At 32.4% G+C, this 23,852-nt stretch overlaps 1 protein-coding gene across 3 annotated transcripts; it reads left to right on the top strand.

Annotated features, from left to right (window-relative positions):
- Nucleotides 1–232: 232 nt before the first annotated feature.
- On the top strand, nucleotides 233–23,608 carry LOC143062712 (uncharacterized). Of its 3 annotated transcripts, none has more exons than XR_012974820.1 (2): nucleotides 233–284; nucleotides 2,301–3,892. XR_012974820.1 is itself a non-coding variant. In XM_076234470.1 (2 exons), exon 2 carries the CDS (start codon nucleotides 21,720–21,722, stop codon nucleotides 23,397–23,399), a length of 1,680 nt encoding a protein of 559 aa, XP_076090585.1. In that variant the 5' UTR covers nucleotides 233–284; nucleotides 21,711–21,719; the 3' UTR covers nucleotides 23,400–23,608. The 3 variants fall into 3 exon arrangements, 1 of the variants encoding a protein (XP_076090585.1); XM_076234470.1 differs by lacking the exon at nucleotides 2,301–3,892 and adding an exon at nucleotides 21,711–23,608; XR_012974821.1 differs by lacking the exon at nucleotides 233–284 and adding an exon at nucleotides 373–411.
- The last annotated feature ends 244 nt before the right edge of the window (nucleotides 23,609–23,852 follow it).

Raw genomic sequence — 23,852 nt, 5'->3', positions numbered from 1 at the left:
ACGACAACACTCATAGAAACATATCACTGGACCGTTTATATTTCTTTTATTATTCTCTTATTTAAAAGTGTTCTTTCATATCAAAAGAAATCTGAGAATTTATTGGATACATGTACATGTCAAACGTGTTGTTTCTTTATTTTCAAATTTACCCGCGTCTTTCACATTTGAAATACCTAAACAAATAGGTCATGTGACTTATGTTGGCAGACACAAATTGTAACTAGCGACAGGAAAGATAGTATAGTAAGTTTTTCTTTCACTGCTGTAGTTTATATTCACAGGTAAATATCAGTTATAAAGTATCTGCACACTTCGCGTACATAAGAACTTTGATGAACAAAGTGAAACTACAAATATAAGTAGTTTCCTTGTTGATTTTCCAGCTCCATATAAACACGATTGACCAAGGTAAGATCATTCCTACCATATCTCTGTCTTGATTAAATTTGGTAACATTCAAATACTGAAAATAAAGACAGAGTTAACATTTTAACATACTAGTAACAGAAACCAACAGAACTGTTATCCGTATTCGATTGAGATCCCTATTTTGGTAACTTGTTTTAAAAATACTACACAAGATTGAACAGTAGCCAGGGTCCCTGTAAAACGGGAGAGGGGGAGGTATGGTTTGTTACGAGCGTTTTGTGGTAGTTAATATTTATTCCAGTATTGTGATGACCAAGGAAGTAATCATTTAATTATAAGTAGGTCTCGGGGGTGTCATAATCGAGAAATTGAGGACGACAGCTTTGTGCATGACTATGACACACTGCCATATTTATTCACAATACATGTGACCTCCTTTTATTTTAGCTGGTTATTTTTGTCTCGAGTACGTTTAAAATTTCTGGGATTGTTTTCGCAAACAACAAATGATATTTACGTTGGTATGTGACGTGTAATATAAAATCCTTACCACCGTTTTCATCGGTATGGAACGAGGCTCGACACGTTTGATTCATAGATCACCATAGTTCTTTCTTTTTTTTTTTTATCAAATTTATAACCTTTGTAAAACAAACAATAAAGGAAAAGGTGAAATGCTATTGATATTGGCACTGTAGGATTTTTTGTTGCCTCTAACATCGATAAAAAAAAATTGCGCGTAAACGACAAAAACAAAAACAACAAAATAAAAAATTGTGTACACAACATTGCTTATCTCCACACGAGTCCAGACTCAAATGATTAAATCAACATTATTAATAAAAGATTGAAAAACATATTTCTCAACAGCCAGTAGTAAAACCAATGAAGCATAAACAATAGACAAGTAACTAAGTTGAAAATTTAAAAGTAAAATAATATCGGCGACGATACTGATTAAATGTTATATCAACACAACAATCGTACAAATGTATATTTATAAAACTTTTTGTTCAACTGTATTATTCGAAATATAAATGCAAACTCAAAATGTTTTCTTTTCATTATTTTCGAGAGATAATGATTTTCAAGATTTTGAAACTGCCATATAAAAAAGGTAGTCCTATAAAATGAAGTGGATGTTATCACTTATAAATAACCGTACAGCCTTCAACAATAGAATAACCCTTACCGTATAGTCGCCCTGACACGAAAAATATGAAATAATTAAATTGAGAAATTTACAGCCTTATTTATATCAAAACAAATTAAAAAATAAATAAATAAGACATACATGAACCAACAACAATCATTGAACAACATGCTTGTGACTTGTGACAGGCACTAAAAGAATGTGGCGGGGAAAAACATGTTTGTGAGCGCCCAACCCTCCACTAACATAAGACAGCACAAAATAAGAAAAAAGTTGAAAAGGCCCAACTAGTCAGATCGATACAAAGCAGAAAAAACATCTAATAGTAAAAACACACACAGGACGTGACAGGGTAAGAAAGTAATGTATTGTAACATACATTTTTACAACTAGTTGGACATATTTTTCTTCGTCTGTTTTGGTACAGATAAGACACTCTCGACTTTCAAATATCTGAAACTAAGCGTGCTTGATGTAGTGAAAAATCAAGAAAAGTTCTTCGGACACAAAACTTTTATAAAGTGTTATAAAAAAAATCAGTCCCCTAAAATTTTTTTTTTTATTTATCAATTGTCAGCAGGGTTCGAACCCTATGTTTGACTAAGATTTCCAGATTTTATGCGGAAGGTCGACAGGTCTCTATGGGCATTATTTATTCCTCAATCAATAAAAAAGGCCGTCAAGATAAAACTTACATCCATAATCCACTAGCAAAGAATTTATATCAAAATTTACCTCAATCAATTATTTATCTTCACATTTTATATTTGATTAGGAATAAAGTATGGCATCTAAACTTAACATATTGTGTGGTTCATGTGGATATGAGGACATCTCGAAAAATGCAAAGAAATGGTGTACCATATGTGAAGAAGGATTTTGTGAAGATTGTGAAAGATACCACAAGTCTATGAAACTATCTAGAGATCACAAGATGATTTCTATTGAGGACTATCGTCAAATAGAAAACATTTCCGTAAATCTGAACTGTGAAATTCACGGTAAAAAGCTAGATCTTTATTGCAAGAAACACGATGTTGCAGTATGCGTAGTCTGTATTCCTTTGGACCATAAATTATGTTCATCTTCTAATGTCATCTCCATTGATGACGCATCAAAAAACTCTAAACAATCAAGTGCACTCTTAGACTTAGAAGGAACTATCTCAACAACGATAGACAACGTGAAGCACTGCATCAAAAACCGAGAAATAGCTCTGAAAACTGTTGACAAAGATGAACAAATAATACGGAAAACGATTACAGACACACGAAAGAAGAAAGAATCTAAATGAATACTTAGATAACCTCGAGAGAAAACTGCTTCTAGATTTGAAATCCAAACATGGAAACTGTAAATCTAAAATTGTGAAAGTTCTAAATCAATTGAGGCAAATGGAGAAAGAGGTAGAAAAACTGAAAGAGCAGACACTTCAAATGAAACGTTTTGCATCTGATCTTCAAGTGTTTCTAGGAACGCGTCAATTAAACCAAGCATTGTGTAAAAAAATCGGATCGCTCAAAGAAGAGATAAGAGATTATAAAAATAACAACATGGAGATAAAGGTCAATCACGTGATCGGTTCCTTAATGAATAAGGTAAAACAGTTTGGCGAAATTCGAGTTAGTGAAGCAATGGTTGAGCTGTAATTACAAGATGCAAAAACCGACCAGGCTCAGATACAGATACATGGATTATCGCAAAATATTCAAAATGTCAGTCTGAAGCTGAAACAGAAGTTTGATATCAAAGGATCAGAATCACCAATATATGGCTGCATTGTATTACCAGACGACCGAATTATAATTGCAGACTTTTATGGATGTGAAGAATTAAAGGAATACAATATCTATGGCAAACATATTCGTGACATTCCCACGTCTAATGCACCATTCAGTCTTACGGCAATAGACACCGATCGTATAGCTGTCACGTATGGAGATAAACAATACTTGGAGATTATAAACATTACTGGTAATAGTAAAAGTAAGAAGGTGAAATGTAGAAGTAACTGCTGGGGAATATCTTACCAGGACCCAAAGCTGTATGTTGTTGTATTTACACAAGGCATAGTAGTGATGGACTTGAATGGAAAGACATTAAATACCATCGATATCAATGATTCGGTGTTGGCTTTAATGACAGCGACCATTGACAGGATATACTATACATACCACTTCAGAAATACAATACACTGTTGTAGCATGACAGGACAAAACATCTGGATATTTGATAATAAGTCTATTTCCGAACCGACAGGGTTATCTGTGGACATGAATCAGAACGTATTTGTTGTTTGTGAAACCTCTAAAAACCTTATAATTATACAACATGACGGGAAAGATAGCAAGGTCGTACTTACTTATCGTGATGGGCTTCAGTTTCCTTATGCAGTGAATAATTACAACAAACAAAATAGGATTCTCTGTTTAGGCTACAAAAAAGGAAGCGTCGCATTGTACCAAGTGTCGTAAAAATACATGTTATTATCATAATGAAGTCTTTACTGTTTGTTATGGTTTGTCTTACATTAAGTTTTTACATGATGTTACATTCTCGATTTTCAGAAAAGAGACAAACACTTAACCTGGCATTAGATTGGTTATTTAATTCAATAGAAATGCTTTTGCCTAAAATATTTAGTTATTACATGCAAACACATTATAATACAGTTATTAAACTAAGTGCCTTTTGTTGAGTTCAAATATATTACAACAAACAAAATAGGATTCTCTGTTTATTCTTCAAGAAAGGAAGCGTCGCACTGTACCATGTGTCATAAAACTTCTGGTGAAAATCACAATGAAATCCTTACTGTTTGTTATGGTTTGTCTTTCATTAAGTTCTTACATGATGCTACATTTTCAATTTTCAAACAAGTTGCTTTCTTTAAAAAAAGAAAAGCAATACATGAACCTAAGACCGCTGACTGCCGGGTCACCAAAAGATTGTTGCTGAATTTGTGTTTACTTTTGAATTGAAATAATTGACTGTGAATAGAAGAAGCCAGTTGAACGTATTTATTTACAGCTTCTATTTGAATAGTTATTTTAAAGCTCGACTATATATTACTTGGGAATGTACTTATTTTTTCCGATTATAATCCATTTGCAAATCCCAATTTCTACTAACCGGATGACTTATGCAAATTGCACAAACCTATTGCAATATAAATTTATGCATTCAGTTTGCTTTATAATCTGGAATTCTGGATGCATTTATTTTATCTATCACATCTTTATATTTTGTTTCCTAAATGAATGCCTTTATATTCTCAACTCGTATTTGAAGCTGTCTTTACTCATGGTATAGATGTTGTATGCGGTTAAACCTGTGGCATGCAATTGATTGGGACCTCTTATGAAGAGACTTATTTTGGTCTCATGAAACATATCAAATTTTAAGGATTTCCTTATTTTACTTAAATCAATTCAAAAAGACAAACATTATACAGAGAAACTTAGTTTTGCCAAAGAATATCTTAATTAAGAAGTTTATGAATACCTGTACACACTTTCAAGAGAGGGACGAAAGATACCAAAGGGACAGTCAAACTCATAAATCTAAAACAAACTGACAACGCCATGGCTAAAAACGAAAAAGACAAACAAACAACAGCACACACGACACAACATAGAAAACTAAAGAATCAACAACACGAACCCCACCAAAAATAACCAATTTATGTAAAAAGGTATGTAGACACGAGTTAAGTCTACAAAAAAAGCATCAGTAACGCTCGAATGAAAAAAATTAAAAGGCTTAATACATTACAAAGTTAAGGAATCTATTCCTTGGTTAGACAATCCTCAGCTTTTTGAAAAGGCCAAAGTTTATAATAGGACAGTGTCTCAAAAAAGAAACAAAAGAGAAACAACTCGAGGTCAGAATACCGTTAGTAATGATGACCGTGCTTGAAAGTCACATGTAAAGCTCTTTCTGCCGTGTCCTGAATTTAGATAACAAAAACGAAAATAAGCTTCCACGACTGAATTTAATAGTTTGCATGCAAGTAGTATTTTAGCGCACGAAATAGTAAATAGAAAGCATCTCACTGATACTTAGGAAAAGAATACGCATTTGCGTCATCACATATCTTAATCTAATAGTTGAAATCGAATGTCAAACGGCTTACATTAAATGTTTTGACTCCGGATGCATTGACATTTTATCCGGAATTTTTGAGAACGCAAACCGATATATATATAGTGTGCTTTTGAAATGTTATATATAATGTGAATGAATCAAGACGTGTAGGATAGTTGGTCAACGCAATTAATACAATTTTCAAAACCGTACCATAGTACAAATAAAGTTTAGATGCTATAAGGTTAAATTATTAAAACAAACAAACAAAAATTGAATTAAAATTTTATAATAAACTATAACGTTCTTATTAGTAATTTTTTTCAAATTCTTTTGAATATATATAATATCAATAAACACGAACGTCAAGTATTTACGGATGGACTTTTTATTTATCGAATGAATCTATTTTTAAATTCTAACATTCCACTATGTGAATATATTACTATACAAAGACTTCTAAATCCATACTAACAGTATAAAATAATCAACATTGGGGTTGTAATTAAATTTTGTTGTGATTATTGTAAATTATTTGTACGGTTGTTGTGAGCTGCAAGGATTTAAAATCATGCTTTATGAATTGAAAACACACAAGTATTTTTATTCACGACCGTTTAAAATTTAAATATTTAATAAATTGATCTTACTTTCCGTTTTATGGATATATTACAATACAAAAAAATAAATAATAATTACTCATAAAACATAAAAACTAAAATGGTATGAAATAATTACGTTAGAAATATAATGATTATTGTTTATACACATTTTTTTTGTAGGAAGCAAGAATTTATTTAGATTTAATTTTTATGTTTCCTTTACAAATGAATATTAAAAAATACCAAAGCAGAGTATCTTGTCATATAAAATACTTTAATTGTAACTCTGAAAATATTCTGATTGCAATCATTGTTAGTTTCTCCAGAAACATAAATACAGTATTTATTTTGTATATATTTGTTTGTTTCCGATTGAATTAAATACTTTTTATAAGAATATCATCTTTCTGTTTTCCGAACTAATATTATTTATCTTTCTGTTTTCCAATCTAATATTATTTCTCTTTCTGTTTCCCGATCTAATATTAATATTTTAACCAGAATGTCATCTCCCGTAAGTCTAGTATGATGAAATACACAGTATCCCGTGGTTAAATCTTCAAACATGATTAGTTTACATGTTATCGAGACAACAGACAATGCCACGTTATAATTGACCCAGATACACACAGTACACAGTGGTCGTATTAAAACAAATATAATTGCGTCGTCAAGGGCCATCAAGGGACCATATCATAGACGTTGATAACAACCTGTTAAGACCTGTATATATGACCGAAAACTTTAGAGAAGTTCCGAGAATTTTATTCTGACTTCCGGCCGAGAGATATCGAGTGGCCCATAGACACATTCAAAACTCACCAATATATAAGCATGAACCCCTCAGGGGGTTCATGCAAAAAGAGACAAACACTTAACCTGTCATTAGTTTGGTTATTTAATTCAATAGAAATGCTTTTGCCTAAAATATTTAGTTATAACATGCAAACACATTACAATTCAGTTATAAAACTAAGTGTCTTTTGTTGATTTCAAATAGCTATATATGTTAGTCTTTCAGATTAAATTGAGTACAATTGATCAATTGACAAAATGTACAAAAACGATGCATTTGATTAAATAGAATTCTAGGCTACAATCTCTCTGTGCTTGCCATCTGATCGCCAAAACAAATATAACATGAAGGATAAAACTATTAAGATTTTGTTTTAGGTTGTTTTACGCTGTTCTGTTATTTTACATGTCGTTGTATTACTGTGGTTAGCATGTCGAAATGTACTATTGTATTGTTTATTTGTGTATTTATCTTTCCTTAATGTTCTTGCATTTATTAGTACTGTATTACTGTCATGTGATGGTGTCATTTCAGCGGTATATTTAACATTGCCATGAAAGCGTGAGGTTTGGCCAAAACAATACTTTTCTAAAACCAGGTTTTACCCACCATTTTTTCTTTAAAGGTCCTGTTACAAGTCAGAAAAAATGGCAGTTGTAATCTTATAGTTCGTTTCTCTGTGTGTTGCATTGTCGTTTGTTTTAGTTGCACTTCAGTGTTTCGGTTGTTTTTCCTCTTATAGTTGATGAAACTGTCTATTTTAGTTTGTGACCCGGATTTTGTTTTCTCTCAATCGATTTATGATGTTTGAACAGCGGTATACTACTGTTCCGTTTATCAAACTATAAAATTTAAGATTTTTATACGACAGCAAAAATTTAAAAAAAAGTGGTCGTATATTGGAATCACGTCGTCGTCGTCGTCGTCCGAAGACGGATGGTTTCCGGATAATAACTTAAGTATAGGTGAATAGAAATAAATAAAATTTTAACATGAGGTTTATAACCACTAAAGGAAGTTTGTGATTGATTTTGAGGGTTTTGGTCCCAACAGTTTAAGAACAAGGGGCCCAAAAGGGTTCAAAATACGTATTTTTTTTGTATCGAGACAATAACTTGTGTGTAAGTATATGGGTCTTTCTGAAATAGTACCACACGGTTTCATTCCAAAAAGGAAGGTTTGGATTGATTTAAGGGGTAATGGTCCAAACTGTTTAGGAATTAGGGGCCAAAACAATACTTTTCTAATACTTCGTATAAATTTTTTATTTCTTGACCAATTTCAATGGGGTTTTATTCTTGAATTCTTTGGGTTCTATGAGATTTTGTTCATATTATAACCTGTTCGCGGCGTAGTAAAAATGGCACAGTTTAAGCCGCAAATAGAGTTCCTATGGGAAATTGAATCGTCTATATGTTTACAAAAATACCACCTTTTAGAGTTTGTTACACTATAACCTGTAAAGTTTGTTATACTATAACCTTTAAAGCTTGTTACTCTACAAACTGTAAGATTTTGATTATATTATAACCTGCAGGATTTTGTTATATATCGATTTTGATATATTTATTTATGTTTGTATTCAGAATACGGGAAATTTTACGTACAGGAATATCAACCTGCTTTCTCTGAAACATTGATTTATCACACCAACAGTCATTAACGATACATTTCAAATATCATCTTACGTATTCAAGATAAAGATAAGGAAATGTTTTAAGATGCCAACCAGACAACTTTCCATCAGAGAACAAAAGACGAGGATGTCAACAATCATAGGTCATCCCACAGATTTTAACAATGAACAGCACACATACTGTTTAGTACCATACTATAATGAACCCGACATGAAAATAAAAGTAAAACGACTCATGAAACAAAAAATCCTGACTTATGGTTGAAACTAGTCTTACAAGGCTATTTTATTTTTTCCTGTGACACCTTCCCTGAAGGATTAGCTGTTAATGCTCCACGTGTGACAGCCGCCGAAAGTCGTGAAAAAATCAAACGGATTATATCTGATGTCAACCAGGATTTAAAAACTGTTATTTAATTTACAGATTGATCAAATATCCGCCATCAACACATAATTCTACAAATACAATTTTTAGGCAGTTAAGCTGCCTTATGCGAGCACCCTGGATTTGGGTTCCCCCTGTGAATTTTTGAAAAAGTGCCATTGCTCTGATCTGGCAGGTCTGGTAGATTCTTTATAACTAATAAGACATTTTTTCACACTTTTTGTTATGAAAAACAATAAATATAAGGAAGATTACCTCTAATGGTCGTCGATTTACCCAAAACAATCGATGTTCCCCATTTGAAAAAGTGCTAATTAAAAAGTTAAGCATAGCTTTATTTCGTCTGTGCTTTTGATGAAGATGTAAGTGAACTATTGTAAGAATAATTTCATCGCCGAAAATGTTTGTAATGAAGGCATTAAAATATGCCAAATGGCGCATAGATATTATTTTGCGGCTATTTTTAATCAGTGACGCCGTTGAATTTGGTGGATTCCATCCTAATAAAGGTAAATATTTAAAAGCATTGACTTACTTCCTCTCTGTATAAGTCTTGAATTTGTAAGAATACTTGATTATTTTATTTCTACATTGTATGAAGATATGTATTTAATTAATTTTTAATGCAATCTGATGTTATTATTATTTGTTATCGTGTCTCTCCGTACTTGTTATGTATCGTGTAAACCCCCAAACATTATACTCGATCAGGGCCTTTGCAATTTCAATCGGGACCTCATTTGAATACGTATTTAAAGATTTTGTCCATGTCAAGGCCATTTCACGATGGTTTCCTTTATCGTGTTTTTAGTTACGGCTTTGGTGTTGCAGACTGCTACATGTGCTTTGATATAGCCAAAGGCGCTTCAAACAATATTAAGATTACTACTATCAATAATTTGCTAAAGGACAGCATTATTTCACTTCAAAAGTCGCTTATAATTGTAAAATATCAAGTACGAATTTGTGACGCGTCCCAAGCCGTAATTGATTTGGATTTACAAGCACTTTTCATTTTCCGGAAATGAAAACACATCTTTTTCGATGTTTCTTTTTGTGATTTTTTCATATTTAAAGACTCGTGAAGTTTTCAAGAATCATAACTTTGCGTTTCCGTCAGCAACTTGATACTGGTAAACCACTTTTCTATGAAATTACTGTTAAAAAAACCTCGCATGATACGAAAAGTTGCCCTATAGAAGGTAACGTTGTGCCTTAGGAAGTGAAGCACCTGCATACGGGGTATATATCTCCCAATTGATACGATATTCCCGTGCTTGCATTTCCTATCATGATTTTCTTGATAGAGGGTTACTGCTCACAAGGAAGCTATTAAACCAAGAGTTCCAAATGGTGAAGTTGAAATCATCCCTTCGTAAATTTTACGGACGCCCTCACGAGTTGGTTGACCGTTATGGAATAACCGTTTCACAAATGATATCGGATATGTTCCTTACGTCGTAACTACAATCCCCTTCCCTTTCATGAATGTGACCTACCGATTTGTAATCACATAAGCAACACGACGGGTGCCACATGTGGAGCAGGATCTTCTTACCCTTCCGGAGCACCTGAGATCACCTCTAGTTTTTGGTGGGGTTCGTGTTGTTTATTCTTTAGTTTTCTATGTTGTGTCATGTGTACTATTGTTTTTCTGTTTGTCTTTTTCATTTTTAGCCATAGCGTTGTCAGTTTGTTTTAGATTTATGAGTTAGACTGTCCCTTTGGTATCTTTCGTCCCTCTTTTTTTTTCAACAAGTTACAAACAGTTTTTTTTATTAATTCCTACATCAATTATTTATAGAACAGATATATTATTTTATTATAACATTGGAAATGGATGACAGCGAATCCATGATCAAGATATTTCACTAACAATATCAAATAAAATTGGAATGAAAATGTGAAATGTGTTAAAAAGACAACAACCCGACCAAAGAGCTGAGAACAGCTGAAGGCCACCAAATGGTCTTTAATGCAGTGAGAAACTCTCATACATGGAGGCTTGCTTCAATTGACCCCTAAACAAAAGTTGCTAGTTCAGTGATTATGGAATTCATAGTTATACTAAACTTAAGTTAGAATTATACACAAGAATCTATAATTGAAAATCATACAAGACTAACAAAGGCCAGACGATCCTGACTTGGGATCCTAGAGAATTTAAGCATTACAAATTTAATTATAAGGGCCTCAATGAACATGGACAAAACTAATACATAAAGATTTTAGACATGAAGCCTTTTTGCTACATTGTATATGTCAAAATTTTAAAGCAATAATATTATACCTATTTGTATTTGTTTTTATTTCAGCTTGATTCCAATCTTTGTCAATGGCTACTACAAGAAGAGCCAAAGCATACATGTATATGTACAATACATGATTCTCTGTAGCAATTGGATTGTCTATTCACCCCTATAGATTCACAACAACAATGAAACTCTAGACTGCTACATGTAGGATGTTATGAAGATATTTACATATACCTACATGTACATCTACATATATGATCAATTTTGAAGATTGTTTATGCCAATTCTAATCATGTCGACTAGTACAACAAGTTTTGATTCCGCTTTCTGATGGGAATTATTTATAAACTTGACAGCAGTTACAACAAATGAATATTATTAATTGAGTTAAAAATTAAGCTCATTCGGAGAGTGAAGTGATTTTGACGCGTATTAAACATGTTAAACGTTTCAAATTGATATCGAATTATGTGTAAATGCAGCATTGATTTATTTAAGAAATTAAGAATATAGAAATATTAAAAAAAGATGGACAAAATATTTGTATTAAATTTGTTGGAATTTTTGTCTTGCCAAAGATGACCGAGTCAAAAAGAGAGGCATATATATAGGTGTGTTGTTTTAGCAGCATCAACAATGTATTACAAAAATGTAGTTTGTGATTTTGTGATTAGGTCTAGTTTATGGGATGTCAATGATATTTGGTAAGTACTGTGGATTCATTTATTTTCGTGGATACCAATTTTCGTGGTTTAAGAAAAACTTGTATATTCGTGGATATTTAATTTCGTGGTTTTGGCAAAGTCTGCAAACATTCCTTTAGAAAATTTGCAATTCGTTGAATATTTAAATTCGTGGTTTCCATGTACCAACGAAATCCACGAAAACTGGTATCCAACGAATAATAATGAATCCACAGTAGTTGTGTTAGCATAGGTATATCTCATTTCCAGAATATTTAGCCCTACCCCCTTTGTCATGGTCTTTTGACTGTGAAACTTAGTTTACATGTATTAGTTTTTGATTAGGTCAGTTATTGGGGAACCACTAGTTAATGGTCAATGATATTTGGTGTGCAGTTGTATAAACTTTGTCACTTTCAATTTCTATTGAGGATATTTGGCCCTGCTCCCTCAATTATTCTCTTTTCACTTGAAAACTTATGTTACTTTGAAATTTCATAAAGCTTTTGATTATATTACTATGAGGGAAACCAATCGTCGTAAGTCAATGATGATTGCCATGCAGGTGAAGAAGCATTAGTAAATCTCAGTTCCATAGAGGATATTTGGTCCTTACCCCTCAGTCATATGCATGATCTATTGACTTTGAACTTTTAACTAGTTTACTTGAAATAGTTTGTTAATATTATAATTATGTCAGTTTAAGATACCAGTAATCTTAAGTCAAAGCCATTTGGTATGCAAACATATTGGTATTTAAAAGTTTCATTTCCATGGATATTATATAACCTCACCCTCTCATTATTGTTCATTGATTGACTTAGAAATTAGATATGTGTTAAGGTTTGTTTAAAGGGAACAACTAATGAAAAGTCAACGGTATTTGGTAAGCAGTTGTATAAGTGTTGGCACATCTTATTTCCAAAGGGATTGTTCAGCTATGTACAATCATCCATGGATCATTGTCTTTAACTATATTTTACATGTTAATGCATTTCTATTTTAATTGTATTATTTGTATTATCAAAATAACAAATAGGCATTAACAGCTGATTATAGACAAGACATGTACAATTATTATAAAGATAAGAAGATGTGGAATGATAGCCAATGCATCATTATGAGACAACTATATATATAGTAAAGCCCAGGTGGTCGTGTGGTCTAGCGGGACGGCTGCAGTGCAGGCGATTTGGTGTCACGATATCTCAGTAGCCCGGCGAGGGAAGAACAAAAAATTTGCGAAAGCAAATTTACAGATCTAACATTGTTGGGTTGATGTTTAGACGAGTTGTATATATATATATAAACGAGTCTAGATTGAAAACTAAGTTCAAACCTATGATTGCGTTGGATAAAAACCGCAATTTTTATACGTCTGCATGTAAAACAAATTTCGTTGTAGAAGGGTCTAAAAACAGCACAAACATTTTCAAAAAGACCAAAAAAGTGAAAAAGTATATTTAAACAAAACGCATTTGACTAACAGGTCGAACAACTGATGTTCTTTAACCCTGCTGACTGCCATTGGCGATTGCCAAATAAAATTGATCACAAGATGTAACAAAATGGATCTTAATATAAATTTAATACTAAACAGAAAAAAAATTAACTTGTGGACTGCTCAGAAATTAAAGTTATAAGATGCTTATGTCATGTTGCATGTTTGACCTACCTCGGTGATGGTTCTTTTTTCTTTGTCAATATTGCTACTATTTCTGATTTCCCATCCAAAAACTTATTCTCATTTGTTTTGTATAGAAAAAGAAAAGTCAGTGTTCCTCAATCTGTAGTTTTATATGTGGCGATTTTGATTTAGTCTACTAGGAGTAATCGAACATATCACATCACAAGAAACTTTCCCTTGTCAAATTGAAACACGTTGAACATTACTTTTTTTATGTCATTAGAAGTTCAATGTATCGTATGCGTCAAAATAATCTAAATTTCAGCGACATGTATAACATTTTGCAATCGGATGTGACATTCGCTAAATATCCAATTGACTTCAATATTTATAATACCAAAAGTGCAATGCTTTTGGCATTGTTTATGCTGATTTTTCTTATTCTTAGTCGGTTTATCATTCTCTGGACTTGTTGATTATTTTTATTCAATTAACGTGTGATTCATTCATTTTAAGTTCTTCGTTAGTCAAATTCAATAATGATGTCAAATGTTCGTCTACATTTTGTATTGTGACAAGTCAATGCACTATTATTGTCTTTATGCTGCAATCTAGAAAAAAAAAACATTTTCAATTGATGTTAAATGTGTTAATGTTATTCATTTAATTTAAATATTGGGGTGAAATCCCCATTTAAAAGGGCTCATATCAGGCGGGGAAATATACAACTCAATGAAATGTACATTACCTGTTGAAACCGCAATCGATTGTGAACGAATTCGATTGAGTATGCCATTGGACTAAAACATCAACAATAATCATACAACATAATGAATTATAGGTTTCAGCAAAACATATTAACAAGTGTATATGTTTTTCGAAAATTGTAAAAGAAATAAGTTTGAGTCGTTGTATCCATTGGAAACAAGAGCAGGTTGAAGAGTTCGTATGAATATAGTGTTGTCTATTTCTCCCCTTGATGCCTTTTCAAAGAGGGATTTATCCCCCAATTCTTAAATCAAATAAATAATATTAACACACTAAACAATTGAAAAGGTATTTTTTCTATATTGCAGTATAAAGACAATAATAGTGCATTGACTTGACATATCAACGACATAAGAATTCGGCCCGAAATGGGGGAAAAGCCCGGCAGAGCCTCGCATTTCCCCGTTTCTAAGCCTCTTCCTTATATCGTTGATATATCAAGTCAATGCACTATTATTGTCTATACAGTTTCGGCAACTTCTATTTAAATATTCATGAGGAAAAGTGATATCGGGTCAGTGACTGTATATGACATAGAAATATACAGTCAACGCATCACGACTGTTCAAATAGAACGAGTGCAGTATAAAATGAAGTATGGTACTGATTCAGTATTCCAGATCCATGTTGTTAGAGGGTTGGCATATGGGAAAACAGAATAGTCTCAAGCGTCAATTGTCAAATGTTCAAACAAGTACATCTAAAAAAAATTGCATGCATAATTTAAAATTTCCTGAAGGTAATATACATGAAGACACTTTCATTTACATATAGGACATTAAAACCCAGAATGCAAGAGTAAAAACAAATAAAATAATAAAAATGGTATATTGAAATTGTGCAATACGATATCTTAATGTTTCAATTTCAAATTGAATCGAATTCCCTGGATGCATTCGTTGAATTTCTTATTTAAAAAAATGGTTATATCAAGAAGGTAAGGAAAACCATACCAAAAGAGAGACACTTATCGCAACAACAAAAAAGAAACAGGAGAAAATGATAGACAGTATGCTGTTCACAAAAATACATTTACGCAACAGGAACCCTACCAAACCACCGATCAATTCCTGTGTATCGGAATGGTTTGCTATGAATGCTCCATAGTGGCACCCATCGAAAATCATGAAAAACAAAACAGATTTGATGTTGCTATACAATAAACTGATTATACATAATGTAACCATGAAACTAGAACGATCAACGACGTCAAGATGGCAAGGGAAGGAAGCAGATTAACATACAGCTTCATCTGTGGTATACTGACAACTGGACGTATCGACCAAATAAAAAAGTCGTCAAACTTTTATCTATGTAGTGACAGAAACATCATCGTTATGCAGAAATGTAATGTTATTATTTTTGTTATAGGATACTGTTAGTTCTCCCCTTATGAAGTTTGTCTCTAAGATTGAAGGAACAAGTCGGTTAAAATAGGACCAAATCGTTTCCATAAGAACAATAGACGGAAAAAAAATGTTTCCAATAAAAAAATACATTTGATAATGCCAGTTTCAGATTTTGTTCGTAAAAATCGGAGTATTTTTTGGATTTTTTTTAAACGAAGTTCTTTCTTGAAACAAGATGGAGGTTTTTTTTTATCTACGTTAGTTGTTCTTTTTTCGACTCCAATAAATGAAAATAAGTTCGCCTTTCATCAATTTTAGAATGACGAATACTTGTGAAGGAGGCGACAACAGTCAAACCTTTGTAATTAGGTCGACCTTTTTTGGTAGCTGTAATTTAAATAAAGGCAACAGCAGAAATAAAATTGAGAATGGAAATGGGGAATGTGTCAAAGAGACAACAACCCGACCAAATAAAAAACAACAGCAGAGGGTCACCAAGCAGAAAACCGGTGTTCAAAAGTCGTAAATCGATTGAGAAAAAACAAATCTAGGTTATAAACCGAAACCGAGGGAAACACATCAACTACAAGAGGAAAACAAAGGAACAACAGAACCGCCGAAGTGAACTAAAAACCAACGCCACCATACATAGAAACGAACTATTTGATAACAACTGCCATATTCCTGACTTTGAACAGGAATTTAAGAAAAATTGTTGGGTGGACTGGGTTTAATGGCTAGCCAAACCTACCGCTTTATGACAATCTTTAAAACATATCGTTAAAATGATAACACAACGTGACAGAAATACAGCATAAATACACGAAAGATCATTTATAACAGAAAAACGAACAAACAAATAATATAATAGTCGACTAAAAATGCAAACCACAGAATAACTAAATCAGATTTGAAATGTTATTAAACTAAAAACCTTTACCTTAATTTTGTATAAAAAAAAAGTTATTAGAAACATTAAAAAAAATGGAAAAGAGACATTATTAAAGATTAAACGTGCTTTGAAAAATATAACAAATTCAAATGATAGATCTATAAATATTTATTTAAGTTAACATGATAAACATGTACAGGAATATAACTACCTTAGCTGTATTTGGTAACTTGTTAGTGTCCTCAACGGGAATTACCTCCGTCCTTATTTGTTTAGTTTTATTTAACATTTGTGTTAGTCACCGATGGGTCACTTTTAAACGAAACGCGCGTCTGACATACCCAATTTTAATTCTTGTACAGGTATTTATGATGAGTTAAATATCTTAAGTGAATAAAAGTATAAGTGAGGTATACGTCAACTTGTCAGGAGCCTGTAATTCAGTGGTTGTCGTTTGTTTATGTGTTGCATATTTGTTTTCCGTTAATTTTTTTATATAAATAAGGCCGTTAGTTTTTTCGTTTGGGTTGTTTTACATTGGTATTTCGGGGCCGTTTATACTGACTATGCGGTGTGGGCTTTATTCATTGTTGAAGGCCGTACGGTGACCTATAGTTGTTAATTTCTGTGTCAGTTTGGTCTCTTGTGGGCAGTTGTCTCATTGGCAATCATACCACATCTTCCTTTTTATATGTGGCAGCAGCCGACGAATAAAAACATAATATCAAAAGGACATAAAGACGGCAACAAACAAGTCTTCAACATTAGGTAGATGTCTATACAAAAACTTAAGCTCTTAATATTCCCTGGTTCTGCAAATTGAGATTTAAAAAAAAAAGAAATATTAAACATTAGCCGGCATCATAAAACGTTCTAAATTAAAACAAAACAGTATGATATTAAATAGATAACCACTGTATTTTTCCTGACTAAGGGTCTAAAAATATATATATAACTCTCATAAATAATTACAAAGAAACGTAAGTTCACACATTATAGCACAATTTACAGTATATTGGTATCAAAGTATGCTTGAATTTTTTGAGCAAGCTCAATGCATTGATCTAAAATGAGATATAAAAGTAGTCTTATTTCAGTTGATTCACTTCATATAAGATTCCAAACAGCAATGTTATTAGTTAAGGTTACAAGTTCGCAATTATTTGTAATGCCTTTTCCATAGTGAACCAATGGTGTTCCGTATTTGTTCTCTCAAAGACTATACAAACTAGGAAAAAACGGGTAACAATTCATATTACTAGAATTGTTAGTGTTGCATTACATATGATCACGCGGCAAAAATTAACTTTAAATGCATTTTTTAAACTTCATTCTTTTTTTTTCCGCCTAACTGAAAAAGGCATATATTGGCGCCGACGTGCAGAAATATTTACTATACTTTGTAAAATGTGAATATGATTCTCTGAATTTTCTAAAACTAATTGGATAAACTTTTGATTAAAAGTAATTCCAATTCTGTATCATCCAACTAGAAGCCGTACAGTGTTCTATTCTGATTACCATCTTGGGGTAAAAATTTTCCCGGTAAAATATAACCAAACAATTGCGCTCTTGTACAGGCATATATGATTTTGTTCGATACACAGCACTGTACGATTTAAAATGCAGAAAAAACGAATAAAATTTTGGTTTTCGTCACATTATGATTGAGCGAATTGATCTGTACCCCCAAAATTATCCGACGTACTGATTGAATTAAAGTCAAATTAAAAATTAATGCATATGTATTTTATAACTAAATGGATAGTTTTCATTATAAACTTATGTAAATATACGTTTTTTAAGAAAAATCTTTAATAGTCCATTTTATTTAATTGCTTGCTTCCTGGAAGAATTCACCGGCATATTTTTCCGTTTGCAAAGTAACCTTAGCGTGACTCTCCTCGTAAAAATCCGGTGATCGCACTACGCATGAATCTGTCATTAAAATAAACTATTATCTGATTGTACATGTTACACAAGTGCTCAGTATCCCTGCTTTTTGTTGATTGTTTACTATATGGTGACAATCGATAAACTACGGCTTCATAACACGGCAATTAATTAGCAGCAATATTTCCTCATCATAACAGACAGAGAGGAAAAATTCTCCGTTAAGAGACATAATAACGAGTGCCGACTTTTTGTGTTGTTTTTTTGTGATGAGTTGACAACATTTTTGTGCGGACCTTTATTCAAACCAAAGAAGAGCTCAGTAATAAATATTACTTCCCATTTCCTTGTTGTTGTTTTCGTCTGGCATATCAGTGTACCGTTATGAACAAAATACCATTAAGACAAGCTTTTAGATCAATTATTTTTTAATACAAAATAATGCAAATTTATGTTCTAATATCGACTGCTGTACTTCCTATGAAATTTTATACTACACTGGACTATATTGAGACAATAACAACATGAATTTGTTCGTAACAGATTTTAATATTCACTTTTTAAACATGTTCAGAGTAGTTTCGAAGCTTTCCCGAGTTAATGTTGGTATGTTTTAGTGTTAGAGTAATGCCTTATTTTTCTTTTTTCAATTGTTTCATATTTGCATGTCGAGGTTTTAAAGCTGACTATACGGTGTGGCTTGGTTGATATTTGTCTCATTGACAATCGTATCAAGTGTTCTTACTTGTGTAGTATACCATTTACTTTATAAATGTTTTACATTTTGGCGTGTTAGTGCCTTAGGAATAATTAAAACAATGCTCGAGCTGTGTTGTCCACATGAATTGTAGGACTAATGTCGGACAGAGTTGGAAATATTATTTTTTATTAGATTGATCTTTTTTTATCAAATCAGAGAATTTGTCGGATACATATGTCAAACGTGTTGTTTCTTAATTTTCAAATTTACCCGCGTCTTTCACATTTTAAATACCTACACAAATAGGTCATGTGACTTATGTTGGCATATACACCTTGTGACTAGCAATAGAAACGAAAGTTCGGAAATATAGTATCGTAAGTTTTCCTTTCACTGCTGTAGTTTATTAATTATAAAGTATCTGCACACTTAGCGTAAATAAGAACTTTAGTGAACAAAGTGAAACCAAAAATATAACTAGCTTCCTTGTTGATTTTCCAGCTCCATAACGCGACTGACCCAGGTAAGATCGTTCCTTCCATATATTTGTCATGATTACATTCGGTAATATTCAAAGACTGACAATGGAGACAGAGTTATCATTTTAACATAACAGAAACGAACAGAACTGTTATCCGTATTTGATGGCCGTATTAGAAACTTGTTAAATATCATAAAAAGATTGAACAGTAGCCAGGGTCCCTGTAAAACGGGGTGTGTGAGGGGGACATGGTTTGTTAATATCATAAAAAGATTGAACAGTAGCCAGGGTCCCTGTAAAACGGGGTGTGTGAGGGGGACATGGTTTGTTACGAGCGTTTTGGAGACGTTAATATTTTCCATTATTGTGATGACATAGGAAGTTATCTTTCAATTATAAATAGTTTTCGAGGGTGTCATAATGGAGGACTTGAGGACAGCTTTGTGCATGACTATGACATACGGCCAATTTTATTCACAATCCATGTGACCTCCTCTTATTTTGGCTGGTTATTTTTGTCTCGAGTACAAACACGTTTAAAATTTCTGGGGTTGTTTTCGCAAACAACAAATGGTATTTGCGTTGGCCATGGTATGTCACGTGTAATATAAAATCCTTTCCACCGTTTTCACCGATATGGAACGTTTGTGTCGTAATTCATCATAGTTCTTGATTTTCTTTTTATCAAACCAATAACCTTGGTGAAACAAACAATTGAGGAAAATGTGAAATGCTAATTGATATTGGATCTATATAAATTATTGAAGATCTTACATCAATCAATAAAAATTGGGGGTAAATGACCAAAAAAAAGAAAATTTAGAAAAAAACACATATATAGCTATTAAAAAATGAGGAATTGTGTGCACAACATGCATATATTTACACGAGTCCAGACTAAAATGATTAAATCAACATTATTGATAAAAGATTGACAAACAAATTTCTCAACACCCAGTAGCAAAACAGATGAATCATAAACAATAGAAAAGTAACTCAATCTAATTCTTCTCAAAATAAGTCCTAAATTTAAGAGTAAAATAATATCGGCGACGATACTGATTAAATGTTATATCAAAACAACAAACGTATATTTATAAAACTATTTGTTCAACTGTGTTATTAGAAATATAAATGCAAACACAAAAGGTTTTCTTTTTATTATTAATCGAGAGATAATGATTTTCAAGATTTTGAAACTGCAATATAAAAAAGTTAATCTTATAAAATGAGGTAGATGTTATCACTTATAGATAACCGTACAGACTTCAACAATAAGATAACCCTTACCGTATATTCGCCAAGACACGAAAATTATGAAATATTTAAATTGAGAAATTAACGGCCTAATTTATATCAAAACAAATTGAAGAAAAATAAATAAGACAGATATGAACCAACAACAATCATTGAACAACATGCTTGTGACTTGTGACAGGCACAAAAAGAATGTGGCGGGGAAAAACATGTTTGTGAGCGCTCAACCCTCCACTAACATAAGACAGCACAAAATAAGAAAAAAGTTTAAAAGGCCCAACTAGTCAGATCGATACAAAGCAGAAAAAAACATCTAATAATAACAACACACACCGGACGTGACAGGGTTAGTAAGTAATATATCGAAACATACATTTTTACAACTAGTTGGAGATATTGTTCTCCGTCTGTTTTGGAACAGATAAGACACGCTTGACTTTCAAATATCTGAAACTAAGCGTTCTTGATATAGCGAAATCAAGAAAAGTTCTTCGGACACAAAACTTTTTTAAAGTATTATAAAAAAAATCAGTCCCCTAAAATTTTTTTTTTTTTTTTTATTTATCAATTGTCAGCAGGGTTCGAATCCTGTTTGACTAAGATTTCCAGATTTCATGCGGATTTAAGGTCGGTAGTTCTTTATGGGCATTATTAATTCCTCAATCAATAAAAAGGGCCGTCAAAATACAACTTACATTTATAATCCACTAGCAAACAATTTATATCAAAACTTACCTCAATGAATTATTTATCTTCACATTTTATATTTGATTAGGAATAAAGTATGGCATCTAAACTGAACATATTGTGTGGTTCATGTGGATATGAGGACATCTCGAAAAATGCAAAGAAATGGTGTACCATATGTAAAGAAGGATTTTGTGAAGATTGTGAAAGATACCACAAGTCTATGAAACTATCTAGAGATCACAAGATGATTTCTATTGAAGACTATCGTCAAATAGAAAATATCTCCGTAAATTTGAACTGTGAAATTCACGGTAAAAAGCTAGATCTTTACTGTAAGAAACATGATATTGCAGTATGCGTAGTCTGTATTCCTTTGGAACATAAATCATGTTCCTCTTCTGATGTCATCTCCATTGATGACGCAGCAGAAAACGCCAAACAATCAAGTGCACTCCTAGACTTAGAAGGAACTATTTCAACAACGATAGACAACGTAAAACACTGTAACAAAAATCGAGAAATAGCTCTGAAAAATGTTGACCAAAATGAACAAAAAATACGGAAAACGATTACAGAAACACAAAAGAATCTAAATGAATACCTGGATAAACTCGAGAGAAAACTGCTTCTAGATTTGAAATCCAAACACGAAAACTGTAAATCTCAAGTCGGGAAAATTCTAAATCAATTGAGGCAAATGGAGACAGAAGTAGAAAAAGTGAGAGAACAGACACTTCAAATGAAACGTTTTGCATCTGATCTTCAAGTGTTTTTAGGAACGCGTCAATTAAACCAAGCATTGTGTAAAAAAATGGGATCGCTCAAAAAGCAGATTAGAGATTATACGAATAACAACATTGAGATAGAGGTTAATCACGTGATCAGTTCCTTAGTGAATGAGGTAAAACAGTTTGACGAAATTCAAGTTAGTGAAGCAATAGTCGAACTTCAACTAAAAGATGCAAAAACCGACCAGGCTCAGATACAGATACACGGATTATCGCAAAATATTAACAATGTCAGTCTGAAGCTGAATCAGAAGTTTGATATCAAAGGATCAAAACAACAAATATCTGGCTGCATTGTATTACCTGACGACCGAATTATAATTGCAGACTATTGGGGAAGTGGGAAGTTAAAGGAATACAATATCAATGGCAACCATATTCGTGACATTCCCAATTCTAACAAATCATTCAGTCTTACGGCAATAGATACCGATCGTATAGCTGTCACGTTCGCAGAGAAAAAGTACTTGGAGATTATAAACACTAAGAATACTAGTGAAAGGAAGAGGGTGAATTGTAGTGATAGATGCTGGGGAATATCTTACCAGGACCAAAAGCTGTATGTTATTGTAGTGCAACAAGGCATAGTAGTGATGGACTTGAATGGGAAGACATTAAATACCATTACTATCGATGTTTCATGGGTGCATCATATAACAACGACCAGCGACAGGATATATTATACAGACGAAGGCAGCAATACAGTACACTGTTGTAGTATGACAGGCCGAGAAATCTGGGTATATAATAATAAGTCTATTATCACATTGATAGGGATATCAGTGAACATGAATCAGAACGTATTTGTTGTTGGTGAATGGTCTAACAACATGACAGTAATACAACATGACGAGAAAGATACCAAGTTCTTACTTACTGATAGTAATGGACTTAAATCGCCTTATGCATTGAATTACAACAAACAAAAGAAGATTATCTGTTTAAGCTACAAGGCAGGACGTGTGGCATTGTACCAAGTGTCGTAAAATTACATGTTAAAATCATAATTAATTCCTAACTATTTGTTATGGTTTGTCTTACTTCAAGTTTTTAAATGATGCTACATTCTCAATTTTCAAAAATAGACGAACATTTAACCTGTCATTAGTTTGGTTATTTAATTCAAAAGAAATTATTTTGCTTGAAATATTTAGTTATTAAACGCAAACACAATACAATACAGTTATAAAGCTCAGTGACTTTTTTTAGTTCAAATAGATAAATATGTTAATCTTTCAGTTTAAATTTAGTACATTAGATCAATTGATGAAATGTACAAACACGATGCATATGTTTATCTTGAATTACAGGTTACAATCTCTCTGTGTTAGCCATCTGATCGCCACAACAAATATTACATGAAGGATAAAACTATTAAGATTTTGTTTTAGGTTGTTTTACGCTGTTCTGTGTTATTTTGCCTGTCGTTGTTCTGTGGT

This window comes from Mytilus galloprovincialis, chromosome 2 (genome assembly GCF_965363235.1).
Source record: "Mytilus galloprovincialis chromosome 2, xbMytGall1.hap1.1, whole genome shotgun sequence".
Classification (NCBI taxonomy): Eukaryota; Metazoa; Mollusca; class Bivalvia; order Mytilida; family Mytilidae; genus Mytilus; species Mytilus galloprovincialis.
The sequence above is the reverse complement of the archived record's forward strand: the minus strand, read 5'-3'. Positions and strand labels throughout refer to the sequence as shown.